At 45.5% G+C, this 22124-nt stretch overlaps 1 protein-coding gene across 4 annotated transcripts in view; it reads left to right on the forward strand.

Moving 5' to 3' along the window:
• Positions 1 to 22124, forward strand: part of KLHL17 (kelch like family member 17) — a 245265-nt gene that overhangs the window by 107125 nt on the left and 116016 nt on the right. For all 4 annotated transcript variants that reach the window (XM_078642346.1, XM_078642348.1, XM_078642347.1 and 1 more), the window contains 2 exons: positions 11817 to 11938; positions 12584 to 12805. In XM_078642346.1, coding sequence (XP_078498472.1) covers positions 11817 to 11938; positions 12584 to 12805 — 344 coding nt within the window. The remainder of the gene's footprint in view (positions 1 to 11816; positions 11939 to 12583; positions 12806 to 22124) is intronic.

A 22124-nucleotide genomic window follows, 5' to 3' on the forward strand; every position in this document is an offset into this window, starting at 1 on the left:
TCCTAATCCTGGAGCGGGAGTTCCAAAGTGTAGACGTTAAAAAAAAGAGAAGGAATAGCACCCATTTGGGTATGCTTGACGTGGAGTAGACAAATTAAGTGAATGAGCAGCGTAGGGTAGAAGCGGGGTGGTAGAGTTAAACCTGAAGCTGGAGATAGAGCTGCTATTGTCAGGCCTGGAGATAATCAGGGCTTCTGTGTTGGATCTGAAAGCAAAGGAAGAATTTTTCTGAGCACCCGAGGAAGGAAAAACAAGTGGCCGGCACCTGGTTGATTTGCTTAAAGCAGATTTTCTGGTCAGTTAAAAAAAGAAAAAAACTGGTGTTTGATGGCATGTGTGGCTGTAGATACACATGCTTTGCATACTCCTGCCATCTAGTGTTGAATCTGGATATGTGCAAGTTGTTTTTCTTTGAAGAAACTTTAACCCCTTAGCTGCGGCGGCTATTCCGCCGCAGTGCTAAGGGGGAGGGGGGGGAGCTCGCGCGGTGCTCCCGTGCTCGTGACGGAACTGCTCCTTCACGAGCCTCGGGTGAGCTGTGCTTGTGACGGAACGGTTCCGTCACGGCCCTGCCCAATAGAACCCTCAGCGCAGGCGCGGCGAGCGGGCCTTGACGGAACCGTTCCGTCACCAGCACAGCCCACCCGAGGCTTGTGAAGGAATGGTTCCGTCGCAAGCACGCAAGAGGTTAAAGTCAAGAGGTAAAGTGACTCCTCTCAGTGATATTGCACATGGGCATCGATTACATTGTTAGATTGTTTTCTTTCCGTCATTGGATTCGGTTGTGTTCTTCAGTGTCCTGCTTTGAGATCTTTCAGGCTTGCTTCAGTCCTTTCTTCACTTCTTTTACTTGTCAGTATTGTTTTCGTTCGTGTTGCCTTCAGAAAACAGAAGCAATCCCTTGATCGATGACTCTGTTTTCAAGTCATGGCCTTCATGCCTCCCCTATTCTGGCCTTTCCAATTTGGTCTTGTTTCCGATCTCAATGGATTCGACCAACAATGCGTTGCTGATGGACCAAACTCCATTTCAGTTCTCTCCCAACTGACCTGCAAATTATCCACATACAGAGCTTCATCCGGTTGGCAACCTGTCTCTCTCCTAACCACAAATAGGAAAACTGTGCAGCCTGTCGATCCTTTTGACCGAAGAAAACGTTGCGGGACCTTCTGGTGCGTCAGAAAGAAATGCAGTGCCGAGATTTGGAAGAGACACCCAATATCTTTGGCGAACACTATGTCCAACAGACGGAGGAGGAGCTGCATGAGGCTTCGACAGCAGAGGATGAGGCCATTTCCATTTCGGACTCAGCATCCGAACCTGCAGCAGAGTCTGGCCTACAGATACAGGACTTCCCTTTGGGACAATGCACAGTCTGCTAAGGATGCCCCACTCTCGGGCCTGGCACCGAAAGTCAAGCTGAAACGTTCCGCTTCGAACTGGCCAATCTCTGTCGTGAGTAAACCAGCTGCCCCATCAGCACTGAGTGCCCAATACTCCACTTCTTCAGCTCCGATCACTCTGGTGAGGAAACAAAAAGCAAGTTCGACACCAAAACCATCCATTTTGGCACCGGAACCGATCCTTGAAATTCGAGGAAAAAGAAAGGTTCGATTCGAAACAGAAGAAGTTACATATTCAGCCTTCTACTGGTCTGATTTTGGCAAAGGCAGTACAGTCAGCGACTGTTTTATCGAAACGTCTGCTTTCTTTTAGGGAGGCCATTGATTTGTATCTCATAATAAACAGAACAAGCATTTGCAATGCAATAGGTCTTGGCATTTACGCGAGTTTGAGCTATTGACAATGTGTTTTATTTATGCTTCAAAAACCCAAACATAAATAAAAGGCATTGTCATTTACAATGCCAATAGCTCCAACTCGCGTAAATGCGAGACCTGTTGCATTGCAAATGCTTGTTTATACCACTGCTGTCAAACGTGCCTGACAAACTGAAGTGATAACTGCTGATAATATTACATGGGGTGGTCACTTGTGCAATCTTGCTATATATGGTCACTATTATAACACAAGAAATATTAGTAGCTCAAGAATATTTATATTGGACATAAGTGGCTCTTACTATATTACAAAAATGGTTTAGCTATACTAAAAGAAGGTTAAGCAGCAAGACCTAAGATCTCATACTTCACAGCGACACACAAAGGAGCCAGGCAGATCCAGCACAGACGAAGGCCCTGTAATCCTGACAGCTAGTTATATCTGGGTCTTTAAAGACCTTAGATGCTGAGGCAAAATTAGTCATTTATTTGTCCTGACTGCGAAGTGTGCCTGGTGGTACTTCAGGGCAGCTAGAGATAACTGCCTGTAAATGAGCACATGGTGTTGATGCTGCCATCGTCATATGAGCTGTTTCTCTGTGCTTGGTGGCTTGGCAGGTCAACCATAGCAGATGACAAAGCACCCGGTGTTGTTCAGTCAATGTGACCCAGGCCTTGATGTGTTTTGGGGAAGCTTTGAGGTTATGTAAATAGTGCAACTGATGGAACAGAGTGTTAACTTGGGGAATGCGGAGCCATTGATGCTGATAAGACTGAAGAGGGAGAAAGAGGCCCTACATGTCAATGTCAAAATGATTCAGGCTTCCAGCAGCATTTAAAGAGAGCAACACCTTCAGGTAAAGTTCGCGCTATATACAATCGCATTAAATAAATAAACATGAAAAAAGCGATCGCTATTGTGAAAACAGCCATACCACAAATGCGACGCCAGGGCGAGAGAGCGGAATGAGCAGAAGCAGGAATAACAATTAAATGCAGCACTCAATATAACTAACATGTAGGCAGACACAAACCCCGGTCTCAGTCAGATGTGCTTTTCAACCTTTTCATTCCGGTGAAATCACAGTGTACCTCTCGCTACAAGCTATTTTCAACGCCTGCCTGCTTATCGGCGCAGCGCGCCCCTCTGCAGACTCCCCCTGCTCCCCGCTGCCCTTCACACACACGCTGACCAAAACCGAAACTTAAAGCCTATCATGGCAGAGGAAGATTCCGACGCGCGCCTTGGGATTGGGTCGCGCGCGTGAGCCAATCCGAAGGCGCGCAACGTAATCCGACGCTGCCATAGAGAACGCTGCGCGCGCGCGCCCAGGTCTTGTAGCCACATTGCAGCTCGTTGGCGGCTGAGACAACAGCTATAGTTCTCTGGTGAGAACGCGCTTCGCGCGTTACTAGCCGAGACCTAAAAAGGGGTCCCCAAAATTCATTGGGCCCAGGGCCCTCAAAATCCTTAAGATGTCCCTGTAAAAAACGTACTAGAATAGTATATAAAGACAATGAAAAGTAATGAGCGTGTTCTCTCAACATCAGCAACTATCTCTAAACTAGAAAATATAGAGTTCTTGCCTGATTAAATGATGGTCAAAAGTAGGAAGTGGACGAATATCTCAGTCTCTCCTGGGGTTACTTAAATGCTATCCACCAATTTTAGAGAATTTACATGAACTGTGTTACTGAATATTACACAAATTAAGTTGAACCCCAATACATGCATACAGACAGGGCAGAGATGGCCAACTAAGTGCCAGATATACCGCATTTGCGTCGTCACAGTCAGTAATGACACTTCTATACTGGACAAGCCTGGCACGCAAAAGACTGCATTACATCATTATTTATGGATCCCAGCCAGTAATGTTTCCGTTTGGAACAAAATAAATACTCCCCAGTCAAAGCTGTATCTTGTAGAACAACTGCAAGTACGAAATAATACACTCGCCGCAGGCAGTACAAAAGCATAAGCATTCTGAATGTTTAAGTGATACACTTCTTACGAAACTAGATAAAATATAAAGCAACAGTCAAAATGCTAAGAGGCGAGGCATCTTTCAAGCAGCAGTTTGCTCCTTCATGGAAAGAAGAACAATTAAAAAGCCTAGCACATCGTCTCCCGAAGCACTTTAGTTGGGGGGAAAAAATATTTTTCTCCAAAGCTTTAATGTCTGATTAAATTCCAATTCTTTTTAGGAAAATGGGCAGGTAAATCTCCCATTTGCACAGCTCAAGAATGTTCAAATTGCATGCCTTCTATAATTTTCCTCAGTTTGTTATATTCAGCAACGGCGCTGGGGTGCCTGTATCTCATGTGACTGGATTTCCAAAAGGGTCGGTGGAAGGATGTCAGAGGGTCAGCTATTAGGACCAAATCAATAACAGTCCATAACCAACTTTGCAACGTTGAAATAGACTTAGCAGAGTTATGCTTGAGTTGCTAAAGTGAGAAATGAAAAATTACACTCAAGTCAGTAAAAACAGTCGATAGATATCCCATCGTAGGCTGATAGTCACAAACTGCCCCACTAGGAAACAGTTCAACCATTATGTGCAACTTAGGTGCAGGGCCTAAAATAAGGAGCATCCGTTACTTAGGATAGCTCATTCATACACTTCTTTGAGGAGAGAGCTGAAAAAATTCTAAATAAAGTCCATCTCAATTGCTCTAGTAATGGCCTCACTTTGCGAAGTGGTATCCTTAACTTGCCTGTGTGATCTTCTAAAACCACTCGGCGAAACTCAAACCGGTGAGTCATACTGCGATCCTCCCAATGCCCTACATGAAGTTATCAGGCCATCCTGCTAAATTTTACACTGTAAAAGACAGTCTTCATTATCATTTCCTTACCTCCATTGCAAATATTACAATTACAACAAGAATCTTTTGGTCATTAGGAAGTAGTTCTCATCATCCTGTAATTAGGCTTTAACAATATAAAAATAATCATCACCTTCACGTAACAATGTATGACAGCAATGTATTTCATTTGATCTTCATTTTGTAAAGCGCCTTAACGCTGGCAATGATTTGGAACGCACTATTTAAATCCACAAAATAAAATGCTATGGCCCACAATATTTGTAAGACTAAACAGGAAGTGAAAAATAATTAGTTAAAATAATAGAACTTGAGTGTCAAACGGTCCACCTCATGCCAAAAATAAAAGTCTTCCTCTGACTCAAAGTTCAATTTTTTTTGGGGGAAATACATTTTGTTAGTATATCCATATCCCTTCCATTAAAATTTGCGTCGTCGACATTTTTTAAAAGTAACAACATAGACTTATCTCCACGTTATCTCATTATTGTAAACGAGATCGTCCCATCAGTTGGTGGTTTACACGGTGCCTGATGAGCACACAAATACAACACTAAAAGCACGCGCCGAAGGGGGCGGAGTAAACTATTAAAAGATGAGTGATAGAAGAGTAAGAGAGAGCAACTTATAAAATCGGAGAACAGAACAAACAATATCTTAACGAAACATGATGGTCCACCCCTGCAGAATGTTGCGAGCGCTCCCGCTCCCCATATCCACAGCTACTCATACCCTTGAGTAGAAGGGGGGTTGTGGGCCCCCTTTCTACAGCTTGCTTAGGCCCCTGAGAAGAAAAAGATAGACGGTTCTCTGGACAGGAAGAGATGCATGCAACATCTTAAAGCAACACAGTGTGACCATCTAAGAGTTAACAAAATATCCAAATATCATTGTGTCGGTAAGACAAACATTAAACATTTTTAAATGTCCAGTATTTTGGTTTACAAATTGAGCCACCCCACAAGGAGCTGAGCGAAGACACCGACAACGGAAGAGGTGTAACGTGAAGATCAATGGAAAGGGATATAGAAGATGTACACAGCTGAGAAAGAAAGAGGTGGATAAAGGTGACAGAACATGCACAGCAAAGGACTGCAACATAGAGGGGTAGAGTAATGACATTAAGTGGTTAAAAGAATACAGGAGCTAGATTTGGGGATAGAAGAAGCCGAGAGAGAAAAACAAGCACCTACCTCTCAGTGCCCTCACCGCATTGCGAAACTTCTGGATGCCGGCTAGGAAGAGAGCAGTGATCAGCGCGCGGCGGGAACGCTGGCGCCTTGAGCGTGCGCGCGACTGAATCCGCGCGTGGCCAGCACTTGTCGCTCCCTCTCCCATTAGGATTGCTGGGCGCGTGCCCAGCTCTTGTCTCCTTTTGTCCGCTTTGGCGGCTGACATGATCACAATAGTTCTCTGCCGAGAACGCGCTTCGCGCATCTCTAGGCCGAGACCTAAAAAGGACATTGCAACTAGTCCTTTGCAGCCACATTTTGCCTGATTATTCTCCACCTTCTCCACCTCCTCCACATCCTTCACTCCCACCACCGCCTTCCTCACATCACTCTCTTAGTTACACAAAAGACATTACTTTACGTAGTTCTCCACAGTCTGATACTGGAGCTCGGGGTGGGCCAAAGAATACCATGATCAACCACCCACAGATCCATGGTACAACTATGACACCAGCTAAGCCATCGTCCCCGGATGATGCTTCATCGTTCCAGGAACTTATAGCTAGGGCAGCTGCGTATCACCAGGTCCCCCTGCACAAACACCCCATAGAGGATTACTTCCTCTTGGAAACACTCTCCTCTACCACTTGAGTATGTCAATATCTACCTGTGCTAAAGGAAATGCTCCGTCACTCATATGACATCTTTAAAGATACAGTACGGGCATGCATCATTACACCACATGTAGATAAAAAATATAAACCTGCACCCTCAGATCCACCTAACATTAAAGGCCAACTTCCCCCAGACTTCCCGGAGGTATCTAATGCCTGCAAAAGGACAAACTCTCAGACATCAAAAGATGCCGCTCTACCTGACAGTCTCCAAACTCATTGATGCTTCAAGGGAAAGGGTGGTGGCTTAGTCGGCCAATCATTGGCGTTTTGCCAATACTCAGGGGTTATTAGCAAGGTGCGACAAGGGCCATTGAGACGAGTTAGAGGAACTCCTCCAACATCTTCCCCCACCACCACCTCGGCAGTGTATGCAAATAAAGAGGTAATCAAATTGTACCAGATGGTAAATTAATATCAAACAACTCCATTAGATGTACCCTTGATTCCACGGACATAGTTGTCAGGAGCGTAAATACAAGCATGCTGCTACATAGACATTAATGGCTACATATATCTGGCTTTAAGCCAGAAGTACAGCCGACACTCCTTAATGTCCCTTTTGTTCAACAACATCGGAACACTAGGAAAAATGAAAAGGGGCATGAAGGTTGCCAAATCAATCGGGGCACGTCAAACCCCCACTCCTCATGGTTTGTTTTAGCACCCCACATACAAACCGGGTAATAAAACAACATCATCAGATGCCTCTAACTCTTATAGGCAACGGCATTACAGCCCCCATTCAAGATGACAGAGGCACATACAGAGGGAATGATTCCAAAGGGCGTGGAAGAGATACCTCCACTCATACCACACCCTCCTCATCCAAACAGTGACTCACTTTTCATTCCCCCCGACCATTTAACATCTGTCAGGAGACGACTACAAAGATTTATCCCCAACTGGAAAAACCATAACAGAGCGGTGGGTGTTGGGCATTACATTATCCAACATAGTTATTGTCTTGAGCTCATCAAAACACCTCCAAGCATCCCGCTTCTCAGGCACATACGTTTCAAACAGCACCAAACCTTCCTCAAACAGGAAATACAGGCTCTGTTGCAGAAAGGAACCATGGAGCCTGTTCCTCTAGCACTTCAAGGTTCAGGAGTATACTTTCTCATTCCCAAAAAAGACGGTTCACTTCAGTCCATAACGGACCTCAAACCCTTAAATCAACACGTCCTCTCATAGCACTTTCACATGGTGACTCTTCTAGATGTAATTCCTCTATTATAACAAGGTCACTTTATGTCTGCACTAGACTAAAAGGACACTTACTTTCACATCCCAATACATCCAGCTTCACAAAAATACCTCCGGTTCGTCATAGCAGGAACACATTATCAATTCAAGTGGTCTATAAGGGGTCACTACTGCACCCTGGGTGTTCACCAAATGTCTAGCAGTAGTTGCAGCACATCTACACAGACAGAGTATTCATGTCTTCCCATATCTGGACGATTGGCTAATCAAAGCCAGTATGCTTCAGTTGTGGCTACAACACACTCAGACCACTATACAACACACAGATGGGGTTTCCATAAATAAACATCATCTCAACTGCAGAATGCCCAGACTTCGCCTCCAGACTCCCACACCCACTATCCAGGGGCAATGCTCTATGGATGAACTAGTCAGGGATATTTGCCTATGCTTTTCCAACTCTCCCTCTTCTTCTGTTTGTGGTTTGGAAGCTCAGGTAAACATCTCTCACCCTCATTCTAATAGCTCCCACTTGGGCTTGACAATTATGGTTCACCACACTACTGGAACTTTAAGTAGTGCCACACAAGCAGATTCCCCTCAATCTTGATCAGAGTAGAAGTCAGGCACCCATACACAAAGTACCTCAACCTTGCGATTTTATCTCCTGAGGTCATAGAATTTGGTTATCTAAATCGCCCACCAGAATGTATGACCATTCTCAGTGAGGCACGTAAATCTACTACCAGGGCGTGTGACGCTGCAAAGTGGAAAGATTTGTTTTCTCTTGCTTTGGTAAACACATTGACCTGCTTGATGCAACTGTTCAAAACATTGCCTGCTATCTAGTGCATTTGCAGACTTCTGGACTAGTGTACACTTCACATATGCCTACATCTAGCTTCAGCAGATGCCTACTTAAAAAAATAGACAACCTTTATCATTGTTCAAGGAACCAGTTTTTAAGGAATTCGTAGAAGGTTTTAAAAGAGTAATTGCACCTGCTTGGAATATGAACATTCTACTTCCCAGACTTCTGGGTCAACCATTTGAACCCTTACTTAATTGCCCCGTTTAGTTCCTATTTTTGAAGGTAGCCTTTTTGATAGCCATCCCTTCTCTTACACATATCTGTGAGGTCTTGGTACTAACCTTGGAATAACCTTTCTTCCAGCTACACAGATATAGGAAAGTCCTTTGAATAAACCCAACATTCTTTCCAAAGGTAATTTCTACCTCTTACCTAGATCAGTCAGTTGAATTACCGGTCTTCTTTCCACAGCCTGATTCAGTTGTAGAAACAGCCTGGAAACAGCCAATACACTAGATGTTGAAAAAGCTTTAACGTACTATATCAACAGAACTAAAGAGTTTCATAAAACTAAAAACATCTAGGTGGCTTTTTCGGCTCTCACATAGGAAAGCCCATATCAAAATCAGGTATCTCTAGATGGATCTCTAGATGGATAATTAAATGCATTCAGGCATGTTACGTGAGAGCTAAAAACACCTCTTGGAGCATACTGTACAAGTAAAATAGGAGCATCTATAGCTTTGCTGGGTATTATTACCCAGCTTAAATTTGTAAAGCAACTACATGGTCAACCTCGCACACTTTTACTAAACATTACTGTGTGGATGTATCAGTAGGCCAGTAAGCAAATGTAGGACAGGCAGTGCTATGTACTCTTTTTCAAACAATTTCAACACCCACAGGTTAGTCACTGCTTTTTGGAGGGCACTGCTTTATAGTCTATGCAAACATGTGTATCGCAAGCATGTATATCTACAGTCACACATGCCATTGAACGGATTATGTTTCCAACCCTGTAAGCATCTGTTTGTGGCATGTAGTGCTGTAGACACACGCTCCCACCCTCCTCTCCGGACACCTGTGTCCATTGCAGCATCTAGTTACACTATCATATGCATGGTCATCATTTTAGTAACACTTACACTATATTCTCATCGACTATGGGAAAACAATCTAACAATGGAGTTGATGCCCTTGAGCAATATCACCGGTATAGTCATTTTACCTCGTGACTCGAGACTTCTTCAAAGAAAAACAACTTGCACACATCCAAACCCAACACTAGGTGGCAGAAGTACAGAACTACATGCCACAGACCGATTCTTACAGGGTAAGTAACATAATCCTTCTGGCTGATTCTACAGTTGCAGGAGTTGGGGCCAGGTCAAAATGACACCACTGTGGCTACCACAGCAGCAATGGGTTACTGGAAATGAGAACTTTTGCTTTATCACTTTTTAGTTTAAGACCATTTTGCTTTATCCAGGTTGCCGTCGCATTAATACCAAAGAAAATGTGGTTTGTGTAACTAATAGATTCCCAGAGCAGATAATGATCTGTGTTGTGTGCGCAGGACAGGATATTAAACCCAAAGGATTATATGAAAGAGGCAAGAGGTGTAATGTAGATGTTGAAGAGGATGGGGCTAAGGAATGAACCTTGAGGGCCACAACAGAAATGTGGAGTAGATTCAGAACGAAAAGGAGGAAGTTACATTGGTTGAGTTGTCGAGGACAGGAAAGAGCAATGACACTTCAGTGCATTTTTACAAATACCTGTTTTGAAAAGGTTGCAGATAAGGGTGGTGTGAGACACTGTATTGAATGCTGCCAGTAGGTCAGTTAGGATCAGAGAGATTTTCCTGCCCTGGTCAAGAAGCACTCTTAGGTCACCTGTGACTGATAGCAGCGATGCAATGGGAAGGTGATGTAGGAGGGGTGTCCTCATGCCCCTTTGGTCAGAGCTAACAGATTTTCAACAGTGGTTGGATGTACTGTAGGGCTTGATTCAGGGGTATTCTCATACCTTGAAGACGCACAATTCTGAGATTGTAACAAACCAGAGACCTTCACAGAAGAGCACCTATCTACTGCAGGAACCAACTTGGGAATGATTGAGGCATGATGTCAACAACAGGCAATGACAGACAGGGTCTTCAATCCTCGTATCTTATGTGCTTTGGGTCTGAATCAACAGAAGGATCTTTCGTGAGAGATCTTTGTTGGATTGCAAAGCGTAGGATATGCCTTGCAGGGACCAGTATTTGTAAGCTATGCCAACTGTGTCTGCAGACTGACATTCTCTAAAACAATTTTCCCTAGGGTGATTAATTACATTTTTACTACCTGGGGATTTAACAAATGTTAAAACTATGAACTCCATCTCATCTTTGCCTTCCTTTTGTGACCTCTTAATGTGAGGGGGATGCAGCCCTCCACCACACATTTTCTCTGTAAAAAGCGAGCTCAGTAACAGAAGACTGACTTTCAGAAGTCTCTTGTGAAGCCCATTTGGTGTAGATCTGGGAGTTTAGAGTCCGCTTAGGAGCCATTATTGAGTTGGAAGTTGCTTTTGAATAGAAACCTGGAGTGGGGTGCCATGCTCCAGGGGTAGGATCATTGTCTGTAGGATCACGCCATCGAGGTCCAAAAAATATGAATGGGGGAATAATCTGGTCATGAAGTCTCTGTTGGTGAGAGCTGTCATCTCAAAGGTGCAAAAAAAGCCATAGATACCGAGGTGCCTTATTTTTGTAAGGGGATCGGTGCAGACCTTGGTAACAGGCCAAGTAACAGGTATCGCTTCTTAGACAATGAATCTAAAATTCTACTGTACCTATTGTTTCTATGCTTCCCTAACGCCTTGTTCCCCCCCCCCCCCCCACCGCCTTATTCTTGACAAGTGGTTTAGCAATGTGAGGAAAAAAAATTACTTGGTGCAAATTGAAGCCAGGATATCAAAGGATAAGGCGAAAGTCTGACGCTGATGTAACTGCAAGAGGTCTGGTTCAAAGACCTGCCCTCTGTGGTGTAAACAGTTTGCAGATGCACAGGACAAAAATGAAAAAAATATTGGCGACACTGATGGTTGTGCTTTGGATCCTGACTGGGCTGCATGTACACGTGTGTGGCACATTTTCTGGCACTGTGCCAATATTATGGGAATTCAGGGGTGCGGGTAGCTGTGATATTCATTCCAGCTATGTGCTGGGCTTGTCGTGTTGAGTCTTGGACTGTAGACCATGGCCAAGGTGGCAAGACTGATGCTGTCTCTTTTGTTGGGTAGATGCTTCTTTCACCGATGTAACTCCGGCGCCTCTTTGTGTCCCTGCAGACGAGATGAGTGAGAGCCGACAGGCGCATGTCACACTGCACGACATTGACCCGCAGGCCCTGGAGCAGCTGGTGCAGTACGCATACACTGCCGAGGTGGTGGTGGGGGAGGGGAACGTGCAGGTATGGGTATTCTCAGACGTGTTGGGAGGCGTATACATGCATGATTAAGGAGATGTAGAACTTGGGCTGCATCATGGTAGGGGGGGTCATCATCGTAGGGGGGGGTTTCATCATCCCAATGAATGCACCCTTTATGGTGATATCGGGGTGGGGAGGCTGTGATTACCCTCCCAAAAGCACTGTCCTACAAGAGTTGTAGTTATGCCATGGAGGTACTTTTACTCTGGAGGTAGTAAAGTGTGTCTACCCCTTGGAAGTAGTTTAAGAGGGGTGCTAATACCCATGCAGATGCTGAAGGGTAGTGATGTAACTCCATTGAGGTACTCAAGAAGGGGTGGCTTTTAGGCAAGTGAGGGACACTAGATGCAGGCCCTGTTTGTTTCCAAGTTAGGATATATGTATCAACATGCTTGTACCTCATAAAGGGTACAGGTGTGCCACAGGGTGAATCCCTTCCACAGTCTTTTTTCTGCCTGCCTTCCATTCCGCTAGCGTCTGGTGTTCATACAGACAGTTTTGTTCCTTCAGCTTTACTTTGCGTCCTTACTTAGCAGGGAGGCGTGCATTGGTGCCCAGTAGATTGCGGCCACTGGGACACAATGGAAGCATTACTTCTGACCTGTGTTTCTCTTCTTCTTCACCCAGACATTGCTTCCTGCAGCTAGCCTCCTGCAGCTTAATGGGGTGCGCGACGCATGCTGCAAGTTCCTGCTCAGCCAGCTTGACCCATCCAACTGCCTGGGAATCCGTGGCTTTGCAGATACACACTCCTGCAGCGACCTACTCAAGTCTGCCCATAAGTACGTCCTGCAGCACTTTGTAGAAGTCTCCAAGACCGAAGAGTTTATGCTGCTCCCCCTAAAGCAGGTAAGAGGTGCATGCTCTTTACCATTGTCTTTAGGTGGATTGTGAATTTGTGAGTGGTTTTGAAGAGTGTGCTAATTCCTGAATTGTATCCTGGTGCTAATCTGAAACAAATTCTCTCAGCAGAGTTCAGGAATTAATAGTGATATATAGAATGCCTTGCGGTAGGGATGTAGCTAGTTATGTGCTTGATTTGAGATGGACAAGGAGCTCCAGAGCTCACCTTCAGCAGTGGAAATGGTGTAACGGCTGACGACAAAATCTACAAGCAACTTTCAGTCTGCTTGTCCTGGATGTTAGGCGGCGGGAAGGCCTTTGGTGAAAAAATGTAAGCTCTAGATACAGAGGGTCAAGCCATGGAAAGCCTGAAAGAATATGAAAAGAGATTTGACTATAATCTGCACTGGTATTGGAAGCCATTGCACAGATGTACATAGTGTTGTGGGGAAATCTGGAGACCTTGCAACATGCCAGTTCCTCTAAAAGCAGGTTGGCTAGGGCCAAGTCCATGTATTGCATATCTGCCTAAATCAGCAATGACTCCACACCCAGCCCTCCCACCCTTTTTGAGACTGCACATTAAGAATGGATGTATCCTACACTCTTCTTCCAACATACACCAATTTTGATGCATATTTTCTTTTCTGCAGCACCAGATGCTAATTCAGCACTAGAAACCTTTGATTTAGTATCCCGGCTTTCAGCGTGCACAGCACAGGAAGCCAAAAAAGCAGCACAATGGTTCAGCACTCCCCACTTTAAACAATAATAGTCAAGTAAGAATGTAAAGAATCCGATCAGTAGGGCTTAAAAATTTCTTTTATTCTTTTTTTCTTCATACAAAAACGTAGCCAACGCGTTTCGTCTAGAGGACTTCTTCAGGGCAAGAGGTAATGAGACCTTGAAGGTAATCAGTCCGATGAGAAGTAAATGTATTTCCAAATTTTTCGTGTATCAAAGAGTCCCAAAGTGAGCCAAGACAGCCACCTTTCTATTATTTTGTAGACCAGTCTCCAAGGATTTTCTTCCTATTATCTATTAAGACAGAAGAATGTTTTGGAATGGTATCAAGTTTCACGTCCAACCTCAGTGGCTCATACAATCACCTTGTTTGGCGTATCGTTCACCTTTATCAAGTCGCCGGTTTCAAAGGTAGGAAACAGCACAGGAAGCCCCTTAGCTGACTTTTATGTGAGCTTACCAATGTCTGACAGCAGATACTTTCCAACAACACCAACTAACATATGTCATAACAGCCAGGGCACAAGTCCTAAAAAAAGAAGTGAGGGGGACTAACCTAGTTAATCAGAATGCAAGTGGCATCATGGCGTGTGACATCACAGCGTGTGACATCACAGGACGTGACATCACAGGACGTGGCATCCTAAGAAGTGACATCAGATTTTAAGCCCTCTCATATATGTTTAGCATGTCTATCATGAGTACAGTGGAGCACATTTCGAGTATACAGGAAAACCCTCCTGAATTAGGCAGAAGATTCACACTTTTGTAAGCTACACATAAAACAATGTTGCCTTTTGTCAGCGTAAACTTCTTCTACCCCTAGTGCATTACAAAAAAAAATTGTGATATTTAAGTTATTACAACACCTCCTCCGGGGGTAGTAAGTACTATATAAATGCTATTTATTTTGTGTAAATACTGGGAAAGACTAACCTATCTGACAATCTTACAATGCACGCATATCTCCTAAACAGAGCCTGCACAAAGTGAAAAGCTGCCTCTTTAAAGTATGTGTGAAGTGCTACCAAGGTGTGAGCCTTTGTTTCCCCTCTGTTGCATTTTCTTCTAGGTGTGAGGCTCCTGACCACTCCCAGACAGACTCCAACAAAACGAGGCCTGATGACCCCTCAGATTGGGCCTTTGTTATGGGGCCAGGAGGAGTCCAAACTAAGAAAACCCCCTCCTCGCCTGCACCTTGTTGCGATCAAAAGCATACAACAACGTGCAGCCCTGCTGAATGTCTCAGTGTTTGCAAATTACACCGGGGTGCATTCAGCATATTTTTCAGTGGGGCCCATCTTCTTGGCAGGGCGGACGGCATCCATCCTGAGAAAATAGTGGGTGGACGCTGTCCACCCGCGTGTACCCCTGACTTGTGCCCTGATAACAGCTGAGCGCGGCAAGTCTACTCGGCTGCGTCTGTGAGCACAGTCCTCGAACAGTGACAGACACATGGTCTATTGCTTCCCAAATTACATCAATCGTTAAAATTAAAAATACACGTACACTTCTAAGACTCTTTTCCCTGGGAGATTAACCCAAAAGGTATTGCACAACCTTGCTAAAAGGCCAAATAGAATTATTTCTGAAGCCAAGCTGATGCTATGGCGGTGGTGGTGGAGATATGGCCTATCTGATTACTTCTGCTTATGGGACTTATATCCTACCTGTTGGATGCTGAAGAGAGCGTTAACCTTGTTTCAGGACCATCTCTGTTCCCTGTCCCTTTCCATGGATGACAGTCCCAGACTTTTCTGCTGTCTTTTACTCCATGCTTTCTGCGGTCTTTCTACTTTATGCTGATCAAAGCCTGGGAAAGGACTCTGGCCTCCATCAACTGTGAACAGAGTCTGCATCATGCCAGGGCTCTGATGTCGCTCAACTCCCCAGCGCAACTGAGAGCTCAATACTAAATGTAGCCTATAGAATCCCTTAACCTACAGTTTTTAGGTTTAAATCTTTTTATTATTATCGTTATGGAGCAACGCAAATGTAAGGTGCAATACCGTCGGGCCACGCAGGGCTTGGCAGCTTCAGAATAAAATGCTTTAAGATATGTAGGCTCCAAGGAAAAACCACTATCCCACCACCCACCTAAATAAAAAGGGAAGAAGAAACGAATGAAAGGAAAGAATAAGAGAAGAGCACTCTTCCCACCCCTAGAAGTTGTTGTCCTTGAATGGCCGAATATGGAGAGGCTTATCCCAAAAAGGCAAATATGTATCATGTGTCAGTGTCCGGCACGGTAAGGTGCAAGAGGCGTAGATATTTGGGGCAATAGAGTTCTCTGAATTCAGGGGCTAACAGAGCCAGAAAGGTTTGCCAAAGCTCACTAAAGGAAGAGCCTTTACCAGGGTGAGAGAGATCTTCTCCATGCCTAGCACGTGCCATAGACGCTGGTACCACCCCATGTGTGTGGGAACCTGGGTAGACTTCCAATGCATGAGTATGTTCTGGGTGGCTGTGCCAAGGGTGATGGCTATCTGTTTCCCCCTCCTAGATTTCAGAGGATAGGTGATCGGGTTCGGGACACCCAGTAACACGTATGAGGGTAATCTGGGGAGTTCTGTGTCTAGGTGCTTGTCAATCTCATCTAGGAAGTGTGTCCAGTAAGCCTGGATGTGTGGGCAGTCCCACAGGAGGTGAACCAACAAGCCCCTCTGCCCACAGCCCCTCCTACAATCAGGACTATGTATAGGGTCAGCCTGGTGCAATCTCTCTGGAGTGTAATACCAGTGGTATACAAGTTTGGTAATGGTTTCAGTCAGGCCTACTTGTGTTGCGGTATGGTGTGCCCTGTAACACGCTCCGTCCCGTTCCTGAGTCGTAAGGGACCACCCTAAGTCCCTCGCCCACCTTGCCCATCCCGCGTGATAAGTGTGAGTGAATCTGGACAGGAGGAATTTATAGAGGTCCAAGATCAGTTTCTTGTCTGAGGGGCGTGTAATAAGCCAGCGTTCATATTGAGTGAAGTGCAGCGATCCCTGCACCCGAATATCTGGATGCATGGCCCAGTGCCGGACCTGCAGATAGTGCATGCGTTCCGATTCAGGGAAGCCGTGCTGGATGCATGGCCCAGTGCCGGACCTGCAGATAGTGCATGCGTTCCGATTCAGGGAAGCCGTGGTCGGCTCGAAGTTGCGAAAGCGGGACGATGTCCTCTTTGTGGAACCAACACAAAATCTGGATTGTCCCATACGAGAGTGAGCGGTGAGGGGAATGTGGTGAGAGCGTGCTGTAAATTAGTCCGGTCCCAGACCTTAAGAATGGAAAGCATCACAAGAGAAGCGTACAGATTGGGCGGGCGATGGGGTTTGTGCAGGAAGGGGACCTTCATGAGAGACGTGCCGGCAACAGCCCGATCCTGGAAAAGCCAGTGCTTCTCGGATTCTGCTCTACTCCATTCGACCAGGTACCAGAGCTGCGTGGCTATCTTACAGTTTTTAAGGGAATAGAGAAGGGTTCAATCCCATGCCACGATGTTATGGCCATTTTTAACAAGGTGATATTTAAAGGGTATTCTCTGTTTTTCATTCCTTTGGACACTAGTTTATTAGGATCCTACGGACTGATGTACTAACAGAGGTCACAAATAACAGGTGAAAATTGAGGGCCAACTATTTGCACCACCTCTGTATTTAGCCATACAATCTACGTAGGATTAGGTTGCGTTGCAAAATCTCGAGTCGAGGGGGGTCACAGAGCAACCCAATTTATAAATATTAATTAGGCGGATCTTCATTTTCACTCACTTTGATTGGTTACAAACACATAGATAGTGGCTTGCAAGGAGCAGCAGACCGCCATGCCAGTGTTCACATATCCAGACAGGAATCTTTTAATCAACAACCTGTGTTTCTTAAAGGAACCAGTGCTGCTTCAAAAAAAGAAGACATTGAGGGGAACAGGCAGTTGTTCATGGACCACTCACTGTTCCTCCAAGGTCACCCAACATGATTTTTAAAGAGTGCGTTATTCAGCTGAGAAATCTCCCTTTCGGAGTCGGTTACCACCTCCTTCAAGGAGATGGTGACTTTTTATCTCATGTGAAACACTATTAGAAGTAAGTGCCTCTTTTACACCTTTCCCTAATTGGGATTCGGAATGAGTCATTAAACCGCTATAACGATTCTGAAAGGCTTTTCTGAATCGCAAAAGGGGCTTGCTTAGTAAGTTGTACAATTTTATTTTTGAATTATAAACTCTGATTTTTGCAAACTGCAGGGTTTGCATCAGTAAATTGTGTTAGTACATTAAGTTGCTGACCCTAAGCAGTCTTTTGCAATTTGTTAACGTGGAAAGGAGTTTTAGAATTATTTAGGTTGTGTAATCGGAAAATCTATATTTAGATATTCTGTTATTAGGCACCAAAAAGCAGGAACGATACAGTTACATTCAAAGGCAACACACTGGATAAAAAGGCTGGGAAACTTTAGCATCACTCTTGGTTGACAATAACAGACAATAAAGATAAGTTTTAGTTTTTAGGTTTCGCCCTGGCGTTGCAACTGCGTAGCAGTTGCTCCGCCCAGGGCGAAATCTAATGTAATCTCAATAGTGGGGACTTGAAACCGCCCCTTCTTCCATTGGCTAGCTCCATAAATGGAGGCTAGCCATTGGAAGACACAGTTGTCCATCACTCTTTCCCAGTCAGAACGCGAATCGTGGGCGTTTCTGACTCTTTTTTTAAGTCCCGCCCCTTGTCGCCGTGTGTCCCGGGCCGCGCTGTGATTGGCTGCCGGCCCAGGACACCCCCGTGACGTCATTCCCCGGGCCGCGCAATGATTGGCTGCCCTCCCGGGACCTGACTTGTTTTTCCTGTGGGCTCCTCCAGCGCTGTACCACTATGGGACGGTAAAAACAGCACTTCGTAAATACTAAATAGAATTTCTAAAAGGTTTTTTACTCGGGTCTCTGAAGCCTTCGCTCCTCGTGGCCCTTCCAATATGTGAGCCATCTCCCTTGTTTAAACGTATATTTCGAGTTGCTAGCAGGTAAGCATCCCGTTCCCGCCCACCCTCCCGCTGTCCGTGAGCCTGTTCACCCGCCCCCCCTCCCGCTGTCCGTGAGCCTTTTCACCCGCCCCCCCTCCCGCTGTCCGTGAGCCCTTTCACCCCCCCCTCCCACTGTCCGTGTGCCCGCCCCCCTCCCGCTGTCCGTTAACCCGCCCCCCTCCCGCTGTCCTGCATAGTAGGGGAGAATGGAATGACGTCAGCAGTCTCTGAAATGGCTTTGAAGTTCTCCCTCTTCAATGAGAAGTCAGTGCGTGAAACGATGTTACAGCATTCAATGCTGAACTGTGGACCATTATTAAATAACAGTTTTTACGCAGCACTTCATACCACACTATTGACGTGTTTATGCGCTGCAAAAAGCATGTCACTTTCATCCAATGTAATTGTACTGAATTTACCAGCGTAGAGCGAGCTGGCCGGGAATCCTAGCTTGGAGCTGCAGGTGACAGAAGAGCCCACGTCCCGGGTGAGCGTTACCTCACAGGCCACCGTTCTGCTATAGCATTACCAATGCAGCTTAATATTAATTACATTTGATAGCCGCTGTTCCATGCCACAGGCCTGATACGGGGTTTAGCTGTGCATAGGGGCTTCATTGCTCCATAACAACCGGCCAGACCTTTTACACGGGCACATACAGGTGCGTGCACAGCAATGGGTTGTTAGGCGTAAAAATGTTCCAACCGAGGGCCCATTGTACGCCTCTGACAGAAGGCGCTCTCTTTCCACTGGGCCTCTTGCCGCTCCAGATGAAGCTCCCCGGCCTCCATTGCGGCCCCCCTCCCGTCTGTCTTGTTGGCGATATTTCTGTCCCCCTACCGGCTCCGGGTGGTACAAAGGGTTACACTTTAATTGAGCTGTCAGCATCTCCGGCAATCCTCCAAAGCCGGGATTATGCACGGCGGGTGAGTGACACACTTGTTATTGTGGGAGCCCTGTTTGCTAAACCCAAAAAGCCCACCGCACAGGTCGCGTCACCCCGGCGACCCGGCTGTCATTAGCCGCGTCTCTCCCTACCTCTCCGCTGCGAGAATCACACGAGCCGCGTCTTCAAAGGCCGCACCGGGAGCTAATCACCTGCAAATCCACCTGAAATGCCAATAATTGGCTAAACTGCTCACCTCTCCAGAGCCTGAGGTACTGGGTTTTTAAGAACCGGCACAGAACCGGTAACCCAGCGGTGCCAGGGGATCAACACCCAGAGACCTCGGGTTCTCCTGAGTCAGACCTACAGAAACTCGGAGTCTTCTAGGTGAAGTCAAAGATTAGTTTATTGGCTGCAACCAAGGTAACAGGGTCCTAGAAGTACAACACGGGTATATTCTCAGGAGACTGCACACTTTCACGAAGTCAGGCTTCTCTTCTTATACATTATTGTCAGCCTTGGGCAAAACATTCCTTGGATTCGTGGTATTTCATTTATAGTTACTGATTACAAAAGAAAAGCAGAGTCATGATGACATGTACATATTTCACGTCGTGCTGCCCATAACAAATCATCCGGCAAGGCCCAACATTTCATCAGATATCGCTGGACCCCTAATAAAAACGGTCACCTCCCCATCATAAAGCAAGTGAAGAAAAGGAATGGAGGAAAGATGCGAGCGAGATATGGCAGGTGTGCGCGCTGAAATGGTTTTATGGCTGGTTGAGCCTAGATGCTACCTTGCTCGGCCACTGGGAGGGAACTGACCTAACGAGTTCGGCCTGGGGCAATGGTTCTAACTTGTACTGGGGTCAGGGAGAAGTCGATTAAGGAGTATGTGTCCTTGTGGAATCAAATTCAACAGGATTAAGGCCTATGTAAAGGGCAACATGTAGCTAAGGGTTCAGAATGTAAATGGCGATTTCGAGGTGAAATCGTCACTCGAATACGCCGAGAATACATGTACTTGACGTACTCGTCATTCTCGGTCTTTTGATACCAAATTCGTCCTATTTCGACGAAGTTTTTATTCTCGAGTCCAGTACTATTATATGAATCCAGATTTTTCAGAACCACAGACCCTCCTTTTGCCCTTACATAGGCAATTAATCTATCCTTATGTTAGTCTGAGTCCAGATCTATATTCCCAAAGTCATTGAGATGTTGCTGTAACATCATTCTAGTGTTTAGTTCATCTCTTGACACAGGCTTCCTCACACATGATGTAGCACAGAGGCCACATATTGCAGGAGCACACTGTATGCATAGACAGAACAGGAAAAGAATGGCTAAGACCATCCCAATGACCATCAGAATTTTCCATCCCCAGGCAGATATCAGTTCCCAGAACCATCCCATTAACGACCAATCTCCTTTATCCACATGAATAGATTTGGAAATCTTATGTAGTTTGGAGATGGCCTTGTACACTGTTGGAGCATTATCTGGAATAAAAATGCAACAACTGGACTGGATCAATTTGCATACTCCACCTCGATCCGCAAGTATTACATCCAAAGCGACCCGGTTCTGAAGGGTCATAAGTCGATCCGACTGGAGCTCAGCAGTCAGGTTACTAAGGGCACCAGCAGTTTCAGTCACGGTGGATTCAACTACCCTTGTCAATTGCCTTATGTTCCTGCTGTTAGCCATGGCTCCCCAGAACGGCAGAAAACCCATTGCAAAGTCACCAAATTCTTGACCTGCAGTGTCTTCTTTACTCAAAACACCTCTAACTACCCTTGTCCGATGGTAATCTGCCGCTGCTGTGTAGGTGGGAGGTAACAGGAATGAAACAAAACATGAGCCCGAGAAGTCAGGGGGCAACCATGTATAGGCTCTATCATGGCAGATGAAATAAGTACCCTTAGTGGCTAAAAACGCAGGGGAAGTCTGAGATCCAAAAACATACGTTTCTGTACAGACACTCTTCCCTAGCTGAGCTCTGGGATTCTTGCCAATACCTTGCAGACATAGGTGACCTCGATGGGGTACGATCCGGATAGGGGACGATCTCTTGGCTTGCTGTTTCTCACTTAATGTAGTGCCATATCCGGTCACATTCCAACCTACATATGCAAGTATCTCATCATCCGGGGTATCTTCGTAAGAAGTTACTTCCTTGATCATGTCAACTATACCTTTGACTAGGGCGCTAGTCTTGAGGTTGTCTTTTACAGAACGTAGGGGTTGGATTTCTCGTGCATATATGAACATTGTCCTCTATGCCCATACTGACCCATTGTGACTAAATGGCAGGACCAAATAGGGGATACCTCTATCCGTGGTGTGGGGCATGAGACCACACACCCAACAGTTAGTTGTGTTCATTACAAGTTGGTGTTGGTGTAATAACTGAACGAAGGAGTTATTAATGAACTCTAATCTCCTATTTGATTCGTGGTCAGGCAAAGGGTGGAAAGAATGAGAGGAAACAGTAGGAGGAGGTATGGGTGATGTAGTGGGCGCAAATATCACATGAAAAGAGAAATAAACATAGCTTATCAAAAAGGCCATTACGCTGAATAGCATAAAAATACACACTATTATAAAACTTTTCTTCGTCATCGTGTAAAAAAGTCTCTGCTTAAAGTTTGTTTGTTTGACAGGCCTCTCCACATCAGGAAACTCCATCCTC

The sequence above is a fragment of the Lissotriton helveticus genome, chromosome 5_1 (assembly GCF_964261635.1).
Source record: "Lissotriton helveticus chromosome 5_1, aLisHel1.1, whole genome shotgun sequence".
Lineage (NCBI taxonomy): Eukaryota > Metazoa > Chordata > Amphibia > Caudata > Salamandridae > Lissotriton > Lissotriton helveticus.